The 10623-nt window shown below is 33.8% G+C and overlaps 1 protein-coding gene across 1 annotated transcript; it reads left to right on the forward strand.

Moving 5' to 3' along the window:
- The first annotated feature begins 901 nt into the window (after positions 1-901).
- On the forward strand, positions 902-10185 carry LOC120635430 (zinc finger protein 611-like). The gene is made up of 7 exons (XM_039906454.1): positions 902-1242; positions 1747-2835; positions 3649-3738; positions 6409-6513; positions 7185-7307; positions 9317-9439; positions 9968-10185. The coding sequence occupies exons 1-7, from the start codon at positions 1105-1107 to the stop codon at positions 10157-10159; spliced, it is 1860 nt and encodes a 619-aa protein (XP_039762388.1). The 5' UTR covers positions 902-1104; the 3' UTR covers positions 10160-10185.
- The last annotated feature ends 438 nt before the right edge of the window (positions 10186-10623 follow it).

The raw sequence follows: 10623 nt of genomic DNA on the forward strand, positions 1-10623 counted from the left end.
AAAATATAACCGGGATTCATTTTACCAGGGTCTTATTAAGTTAAACATCCCACTTCCTACTTCCGTTGACATCCTCTTGTCCATTAATGAACCGTGTATTTATAAACTTTTTTCCTCATTTATCCTATTGTATGATATTAAGTTGTAAATAAGTAGCTAGTTTAAGTATTCCATATTATTAAATTATATTATTATTAAATCCATATTATTATACTATTTAATCCTTTCCTGATCCTATTAATTCTTTTCGAAATTCCGTTTCCTTTTTATAAAAAACTTAGTTTTTTTTTTAATGTAAAAAGTTTCCTCGTTTAAAAAAAAATGTATAAATAAGAACAATACTTGACCACAGAATAAGCAATTGACTATGGTTCAATCGCTCAGCGCGCAGAACCAATAAACCAAAAAGAAGAAGGAGAGTCATCTTATATGGGAGAAAAGTTGAAAAAGTGTCCAGTTGTTGCGCTAAATAACAGTTCAAAAATCCTCCACAATGGCGCTGGTGGATGCACAGGGTATGGTATGAATGTAGCAATCGTAGATGAATTGAAGTATGCCGAGTTAAAAAATTTAATGTCATTATCGACTAAAGTAGTTAATTTTTGAGAATTTCAACAACTTACGTTGTACAAAATATTGTGGTAAATATAACCTTACTTCCTTGTTTATTTTTCAAGCCTACTCTAATAATATTTATATTTGGCGCTTCTTTTAAGAGTTACCCTGATGCAAATGTGGCGCCATCCTAATTTAATACATTTTGACGACACTTTTTCATATACACAGATGACTCTCCTTACCTCTACCCTCCATACTTAAAAGTAATCAATTTTACGACAATAAAATATCAATTATATATGACAGCTATTTGCGACACATGACAGAATTTTTTGTTTTGAGATTTGACACTAGAAATAATTGAATTTGAACTTCGAATTTCATTGTTATCAATTTCAATTTGTTTATATATTTTATCAAAGAGTTCATATTAAGTAAACACCTTTATTGGTTTGATGTGGTGATATTAGATATACCTTTGCCTTTTCCCTGAGGGAAAAATAAAGAAAAAAATAATAATTTATGTGGTCGTGAACTACCACAACAATGAATAGAGATAATCTTTCAGAGTTTTCAACAATATGCCGTACTTGTCTACATAAGGGGGCAAATAACCCGATATTTGCCGATAAAAATAACGCTCCCAGATATTCCGAGATGCTCTTTAATGTGACGGGTGTAAAGGTAAATAAATAAATGTCGTTCTAGGTTAAGACGACAGTCATCGACTGTGCTTTACACAATGTAACTACTGCCTACTGCCTAAAGCCTTTTTCAATAAAATTCAAAATTCATTTATTTCAAGTAGGCCTAATTTATAAGCACTTTTGAAATGTCAAGTCAGTCTGTTTGTAGTGACTCTACGTTTGGTGTGCCAGTGGGGCTGCAAGTGGCTGTGGGTGTGTCTATGGCAGTAGGAGTTGGTGTGGTAATGGGGGTGTGGGTGGCTATTGCTGTGGCAGTGGCTTTGGGGTGTGGTTATAGGAGTGACTGTGGGTGTGGATTTGTAAGTAGTTGTGGGTTTGGCTATGGCAGTGGAAGTTGCAGCAGGTATAGTTGTGGCTGTGGGATTGGCCTTGGGTGGGGCTATGGGAATGGGAGTGGCTTTGGGTAAATACTAGGAAATTAAAAAATAACTGTACTTAATAAACTCTTAATTATAATCAATAATAATTAATTTAATTGTAGGTGGAAATAGACGACACACTACCACAGAATTTATGTGACAATTGTTTAAACAACATCAGTAATTCGTTACACTTTAGAAAACAATGCAAAGAAGCAGAAACACAACTGTTAATTATGAAAACTAAAGTTGAAAATGACCAATACAATGGGGAAATTAGAATGGAAATAGGATCAGATATAAAACATGACAACCAATCACTACATAACAGCAATGCATCAATTACTTTAGATACTAAAATAAAGGATGAGAATATCGAAATCCAAGCAAAAGAGACATCTCATGACGGCAAAAAATCTCATATGAAGACTGAAATAATGGAAGTTTTAATCAATGTAACTGATGATAATAAACAAAAAGACAACAGTAGAATGAAAACAGTGCTATGTGAATTGTGCAAGAAAACTATATGGAAAAATAAATACAATGCTCATATTATTAGAAAACATAATCCCACTGGGGAAAGAAATGTTATGTGTAATTTATGTAGTACTTATTTTAGTGAGAAACAGTTGAATAAACATATCAAATCAAAACACTCGAAAAGTACACATCAAAAGATTATTGCGGAGGGTATTGCCTTAACTAAATCCAAAAAGAACAATAGTTTGAAGAACAAATTGTTTAATTCAGAAATTAATAATATCAAAGATAAAAGACGCAAAAGAAAAGAAAGAAAAGAAATCATGAACCATGACAAATTAAATGCATTTCCAAACAGAAACAGTTTACTGAATAAATCATTGAATTCAGATAATGAAAACATATGTTGTGAGAAACAATATAACAATACTCTAATAAATAAAAAAGTTGAAAGTAGTTGCAATGATGAACTTTTAAAAACAGAACCTAATGCAACAGTTCCCACAAACAATATTTTATACAATTTTAACGACACAGTTTCAAAGAGGGTGACATGTAAGCTGTGCCAAAAGGATTTGTCTATACGTAGCATTGACTCGCATATGGCTAGACACCATCCTGGCGCTGACAAAAGAAGAGTCAAGTGCGATCTATGCGATAATTATGTACTAAAAAGCAAACTTAACAGGCATATAGCTTTAATGCACAATTCGGGTTTTTTATGTCGGGTAAATAATTTTTTTTAAAATAACTATGTGTTGTTGGATTTTTTTTATACTTAATATACTTGGAGTGCACACTGCACACTCCTTCCGCAGTGTCGGATTAACGACGTAGCAAGAGTAGCAATTGCTACAGGCCCCGCATATTTAATACCACTCATCTCTGCCTGACTGAATGACTGACTGACAGACTGACAGACTGACAGACTGACTGACAGACTGACTGACTGACTGACTAACTGACTGACTGACTGACTGAGACGCACACGCACACAGACATCGCCTATAGTAATTTACTACACTATTAATTACCTACAATATAGATAGCAAATACGTATTTAAGATACGTATTGTATGTGACGGCCGACCGCAGTGGGCAGCTACCCTGCTTTCTGAGTCCAATGCCGTGGGCTCGATTCCCACAACTGGAAAATGTTAGTGCGATGTACATGATTGTTTTTCAGTGTCTGGGTGTTTATCTGTATTTTCTAAGTATTTATGTATGTTATTCATAAAAATATTCATCAGTCATCTTAGTACCCATAACACAAGCTACGCTTACTTTGGGGCTAGATGGCGATGTGTGTATTGTCGTAGTATTATTTATTTAGTTGTTTTTAGTTATTTTCACAGCATTATGTCTGCTGCTGTTATAGATTCTATTTCCTGCAGAAACGGGATGTTCGTGCGATATATAAAATGGGCCCAAGAGAGTCGTTAAGGGTTAACCTTACCCCGGGGAGATATTTGTCTCCTGCCCATGCCCGTGATTGGTCGGTCAATTATTTCAATAAAAAAAAAAGTTTTTTTTCTTTCCAGTACTGTAAAAGCAATTATGATAGTAAAGAGGGATTAGTTGAACACATCAGCCATTGCACTCAAAAGAAGAAACGGAGAATCTGTGAATCTGTAAGTAACAATATTCTTCTTCTGCTTCGCATACAACTTTGTATATATAGTTATACTAGCGTACCCAGCCCGCTTCGCCGGGCTAAATTTTGCTTTATTTTATTTAAACAATAAACTTACATCATTAAATTTTTATTTAAGTCTCATAATATATTAAATAATTTATTTCTCTTCTTATTCGTTCTCTTCTATTCTCTTCTCGAGCGGGTGAAGATCATTATCTACACCCATGTACACCCAACAATAGAATATCATCATAGTAAATAAAAGCTGTATTTGACAGTTCAAAAATAGGAGTGCTCCGATCGTCCCCAAACTTTACCGGACAGCCGTTTCGGAGCTTATACGGAACATACCCACACACTTTCTCTTTCATATATATAGATAGAAGATATGCAAAAATATATGTTTATTTAAATGCTACTTACCTCTCTTCTTGAGCTGTGTTTAACGCCTTTGGTTGCCTGGAAGAGATCGCTATGTAGCGATAAGGCCGCCAAATTGTATAATTTTTGTTATTTTTTTTTTTATAATTTAATTATATGTTTATTTGGTGTACAATAAAAGTGTATTCATTCATTCATTCATTCATTCATTCAGCTTTTGATATTTTCTCCTAACTTTCATCTGCCATTTTGCACAATATACCCCAATCCGCATTAAAAAAAACGTGTGTGTACTTATGTACACGCGTTAGAAGTTATGCTTCTTTGGCGTAACAATATAAAAATCTTTTCGAAAATTTTATCTTTCGCCTTATTCTACGTTTGTAGAAAAAACTACACTAACAATAGAAAAAAAGGTATTTAATACATTGAAAGTTTTATTCTTACTCATTATCTAGTTAAATAAAGTTTATTTACATATCACAAATAAAAACAGATCGTGAATACAGCTATCAGTTCTCACGCAAACATACGTAGAAGTCCTTAATTTACTTTGTTGACTTTGGCTAACTTCAGGGTGTCGGTTTTTTGTGACGGTGCGCGCGCGCATCGTAAAAATTTAGTCTCATAATTTTACCCTAACGCGCCAAAAGAAGTATAACTTCAAAAAAACTGATATTTTATCTGCCAAGAGTCAGTTTGCTTGTTCCATAAGCATTATGGACCGCGGAATCGGAGTCGTAAGTTTAGATGGCGCCTAAGTCACCATCTAAGAGTTGGTGAAACGTTTTGTATCTACGCATCACCCAAATTATAAGGCATCCCGATATGCCTAATACTTTGGATGATTGACCTACTTCACCTTAAGTCTAGACGAAAACAACTGGAAGCGATGCTCTTATATGACTTGTGTCATAATAAATATGACTGTATTACCTTATCCCGAAAACTTTGTGTGTGTGTTATTTAAAATATCAAAGTGTAATAAAAAGTCAATAATATGCGGAGATTTTAATGTAAATAAACATTTTAGAAAATAACTCTTTAAGTATCAAGTTATTGAATTTATTTAAAACTTACAATCTATCAAATATGTTCGTGGAGCCCACAAGAATAACTGCTTCTAGCGCCACCTGTTTGGATAACATCTTTACAAATATAATTCCTATAAGCAAAAATATTATTAGTAAATTAGACTCTGATCATTGTGGTCAAGTTATTCAATTTGAAAATGTGAAGGAAAATGTTTCTAAACGTAAAATAACATTTGTTCCTGTAACATCCAACCGCATTATGGAGGGTAGAGGTAAGGAGAGTCATCTTATATGGGAGAAAAGTTGAAAAAGTGTCCAGTGTATGCGCTAAATAACAGTTCAAAAATCCTCCACAATGGCGCTGGTGGATGCACAGGGTATGGTATGAATGTAGCAATCGTAGATGAATTGAAGTATGCCGAACCATATTTGGTTCCAATAACGTCAACAAATTCAGTGGTTTTTCTCTCAAATAAAAGTATCAAATTAATCATAAAACTTTTATTGATTATATTCAAAAATATTAATCTTAATAAGCTAATTAACTTTTAAAAAAAAAATACAGAAATAATATTATTTAAACTTATAATTATAATGACAGCACCATTTTTGGCTGGTTATTTAGAACTTATGAACAAAATTAGCTTCTATTAAACTAAACAGAAAATCAACATGAAATAAAACGTTAATATCTTAACTTATAATTAAATTACAATCACAGCACCATTTTTGGCTGGTTATTTAGAACTTATAAACAAAAATAGCTTCTATTAAACTAAACAAAAAATCAACATGAAAGAAAACGTTAATATCTTAACTTATAATTAAATTACAATCACAGCACCATTTTTGGCTGGTTATTTAGAACTTATAAACAAAAATAGCTTCTATTAAACTAAACAAAAAATCAACATGAAAGAAAACGTTAATATCTATAACGAAACATGATTTCTCGAGTTCTCGACTTTTCTCGAGTTTGATTTCCCGGGAACAAAGCCCAACGATTCTCGATCGGCTCGAGAATTCCCGGGAATGAACCCTAGTCACGACGGGACTGCGAGTTGTCAAGTTGGATGTCACGGGCAGAATCTGAATACTCGCTTTCGTGTTATTTTCGCTAGCTCCTGAAATTCTAAAGTTCGTAAAAACTAATATATTATATGGTCAATTTCTGTGAACACTTCGTTAGCGCGGTGCAGGATGTTTGTGGCGCCATCTAGTTTAATAACTTTGACGTTACTCGCCCCTAGAGCCGCGAGCTGCGTCAGTGCGACGAATGCAATAAGACGATGCAGAGAGGCAGTCTGAAGTTGCACAAGGCGACCGCACATGCGGGCCTGAGGCCGGCGTGTAAGGTGAGGCGAGCAGTTTCTTATAGCAGTTTTACGCGGTGACAACCACTCAATTTATTTTCACTAAATTTCATGTATTATTTCAGTCGACTTATGTTTCATTAATCCACAGGGCTCGTTTCCCATTGGAGCGAGGGTTTTATAGCATAGATGACCAAGAAGATGACATTACATAATATGACTGTTGATACTAAAGCTAAATTAATTAGTATTCAAAATAAATAAATGGTGGACTCCACACACCGTTGAGAACATTATGTAGGAGAATTACGTCAGAATTATTAACGTCAGAGGAGAATTTTGTGAAATCTTTTGGACTCCTAAACTACTTAACCGATTTCAAATTAAATTGGTACACCGTGAGCAGTCTGGTCCAACTTAAGAGATAGGATAGCTTACCTTTAATTATAGTCGCAATTTTTTTTTATTGCAAATTATTTGTCTAATTAGTTGAGTCACATGTTATTAGTTATATATATATATACTACTATACTTTGAAGGCTTAGCGATACAGAATACTTTAAAAACAAAATCAAACGCAGACGAAGTCGCGGGCAACAGCTAGTGCAATATAAAAATTAAAAAAAACGTCACAGTAAACGTCAGGGTGTGAGTCACCATACCCTGACGTTTACTCTGACGTTTATACGTGTGTCTTTGACGCGTGTGTCCAGCACTGTGGCCAAACCTTCGGCAACAAGCTCCGCCTTCACGACCACTACCGGGCGAAGCACGGCTACGAGAAGTTTAAGTGCTCGAGCTGCGACTTCCAGAGCGCATGCGCGCTGTCCATGAGGGTAAGTCGAGTTGCATATGTAAAAAGATTCCAGTCCAAATAAAAACCAATTTCAGAATCGTACATGTCGGCGATACGCCAGGGTTTTCACGCTCGGTGTCCATTATAATTAAATAACTCACAAAATATCACGTAATTTTCGCACAATTGCTAACATAGAACAGAGCCGATTTACATAAATTAAACGCTTTTATAGTTTCCTTACAATGGCTAAAACGGATATAGCAAATACAACTTCTTTTGAAACAAACAAATAAAATTAGGTACTGCAAAATAATTCTTAAAATATTCCTTAATATTTATAATAAATGTTTAATCAATTTAAATTACTTAAAATGATTAATCATTTATATAATACAGAGATTTGTTCATTTTATTGCAACAAACATTAGTCAGTCTAAAGATGGCGCTGCAGGCCAGATTTAAAATGAATTAAAGAAAGACTTATTGCATAAAATAATAAAGTTTGATACAGAATAATAATATTAATTCTATAAGATATTAATTTGAACATTTTCACAGTAAATAAAGTAGTTTAACAATAAATGGAACATCAAATATCTTGAAAACATTCAAACAGTCAAAACAGTGTCTATTAAATATCAGGCCCTAATAAGTAGAGGTTTTATGTTTACAAATAACTATTTGAATTTAAATCTGATATATTTCTGATATTTTTATAATAAAATATTCACTTTAACGATAAACTAAAACATAAATATCAATAGTCGCCAATTATTGCCGACAGGTGGCGATTTGCGTCCATATACACTATCATATAATTTGTCAATTACGCAAACAATATACTTCCAATTTAGAGTCTTGAAATAATTACTCTTTTACTAATATATTCCTTTCCCTTTTTCCTTTTTAAAATCCCGCCAAATCATCCCAAACGCCCCATGTCACTTTTTCACGCTCGCCTTCCTTCTTTTTTCCCCGCGTCGCTTTAGTCGCCAGTCCTTTCCAACGTGCCAGCGGTGTATTGGGGGAGTGGTGGGGTCTTATAGGGGATCTTATTTGGGGGGATTTATAAAGATATTTATATATATATGTATATATATATATATATATATAAATATATATAAATATCTCAGGATTTATAAAGACCCCACCACTCCCCCAATGGGATAAAGGGTGTTGGGGTATAAAGTTTATTAGCGCTTTTTGTCGAAAGTTTGTTTTGGTATATAAGCGTTCCTTGCCTTGCCTTAATTATAAACAATGGTTTGTTTAGACATTGTTTATAATTATGTTTTGAACAATTTCACTGAATTTCAGCTTGTTGGGACTTTATGTAACTTCACTCTAATTTTGTGTGTCGTTTTTTTCTACAAACGTAGAATAAAAATGTTTGAAAAGATTTTAATCTTGTAAATATATATATATATATATATATACAAGATTAAAATCTTTTCAAACATATATATATATATATATATTATATAACAACTCTAGATGTATATACGTGGCGTACGCATGCATATTATGACGATAACAACTTTTCTAACTTTTTTAATCGTTATATCTCAGAAACGGTGGTTCGTAAGAAAAAAAGTATTGATACATTTTTTATAGATAATTTTATGATCTACAATTTTTGTCTGAGGTACTTTTATGATAAAACTTACCGTTTTGCTGAAAATCGCGAAAAACTTATTTTTTACCTTTGACCTTGAATAAAAAATTTTCCATACACGGGAATGATGGGGAACTTCTAGACTTTGTTTATAATGTTTTGAACAATTTCACTGATTTTCAGCTTGTTGGGACTTTATTTAACTTCGAGTGTCTAAATTGACCGGACTATAACACTAGAAAAAAGGTATTGTTTGAATTATAGAAAGTCAACTGTCGTAGAAAAACTAAAATGTTCAACTTCATGGTGTCGGTATTTTGTGACGGTGTGCGCGCTTCGTAAAAAATTACTCTCACTATTTTTCCCTTACGATCCCAAAGAAGTATAACTTCAAAAATAATACATTTGGATTCTAATCCCTCGCTGGGCAGAATCACGAGCGCCGGCACCGCGGCGAGAAACCATTCCTTTGCGAGGCGTGCGGCGCGGACTTCCACGCCGCATACCTTCTGGCGCAACACCGACAGTCGCACGCCGCGGGCAAGGCTTTCCAGGTAATTTTATTAGTCGATGTAAAAAAATCGATATCGTAATCGATACAAAAATCGATATCCGTAATCGATATAAAAAATCGAATCGTAATCGATATCTGTAAACGATATTAAAATCAATATCGTATACGATATCTGTAATCTATAAAAAAATCGATTACGATATCGATTTTTATATTGATTACAGATATCGGTTATATAATCGATTACGATATCTATTTTATAATCGATGACGATATATTAATCGATTATTTAAATCGATATCGTAATCGATTATTTAAATCGATATCAAAATCGATATAACTTAACTTTTAGATAATATCAGCTCTAGTAATAAAGCATAGTCGAGGAAGTGGTGTGAAAAAATAACTAATGTGAATAAATTTGATTAATACTACTTTAAGCAAAGGTATTTATTTCGTGACCTTATACAACTTGTATTTAGGGTCGCAGCAGGGTGCGGAATAAAAAGATGTTAAGACTTATATAAATTTATTATCTGAAACGTTTCACCGAAGTTTGTTTTTTCAGTGCGACATCTGTCCCGCCGCGTTCAAAGTGAATAACACCCTGCATATGCACAAACGCTCATGCCACGGCACGAGTAAGTATGCGTGCACGATTTGCGCACGCACGTTCCGCACCAGGCATTACGTGGTCAAGCATATGCGTGCCGTGCATCGCTTTACCGGGCCAGTGCCGCCCATGCAGCCGATTGAATGAAATACAATGTTTAATGAACATTAAAACGTTTTTTATTACTACAACTACCTCCTCCTATACAACTTGTAACGGAATTACGAAATACTGTTGAATGGTCTATTATGTATATTTCATAACGAATCACTCTGTAAAACTATTTAATTCAAAGAAGCAAATTTATTTTTCCATGCAAACTAATTCAAAACTTTCTATAGCCGTAAAAATGTAATAGGACCGTTTTGACATTTGTGCAAGACCATAGAATGTGACTATGGAGGGTAGAGGTAAGGAGAGTCATCTTATATGGGAGAATAGTTGAAAAAGTGTCCAGTTGTTGCGCTAAATAACAGTTCAAAAATCCTCCACAATGGCGCTGGTGAATGCACAGGGTATGGTATGAATGTAGCAATCGTAGATGAATTGAAGTATGCCGAGTTAAAAAATTTAATGTCATTATCGACTAAAGTAGTTAATTATTGAGAATT

The sequence above is a fragment of the Pararge aegeria genome, chromosome 26, assembly GCF_905163445.1.
Source record: "Pararge aegeria chromosome 26, ilParAegt1.1, whole genome shotgun sequence".
Classification (NCBI taxonomy): Eukaryota; Metazoa; Arthropoda; class Insecta; order Lepidoptera; family Nymphalidae; genus Pararge; species Pararge aegeria.

Coding starts and splice junctions, on each gene's coding strand:
- LOC120635430 (XM_039906454.1), top strand. CDS start 1,105: ATGAATAGAGATAATCTTTCAGAGTTTTCAACAATATGCCGTACTTGT. Junction 1,243..1,746: donor TTAATGTGACGGGTGTAAAG/GTAAATAAATAA, acceptor ATTTAATTGTAG/GTGGAAATAGACGACACACT. Junction 6,514..7,184: donor GCCTGAGGCCGGCGTGTAAG/GTGAGGCGAGCA, acceptor GCGTGTGTCCAG/CACTGTGGCCAAACCTTCGG.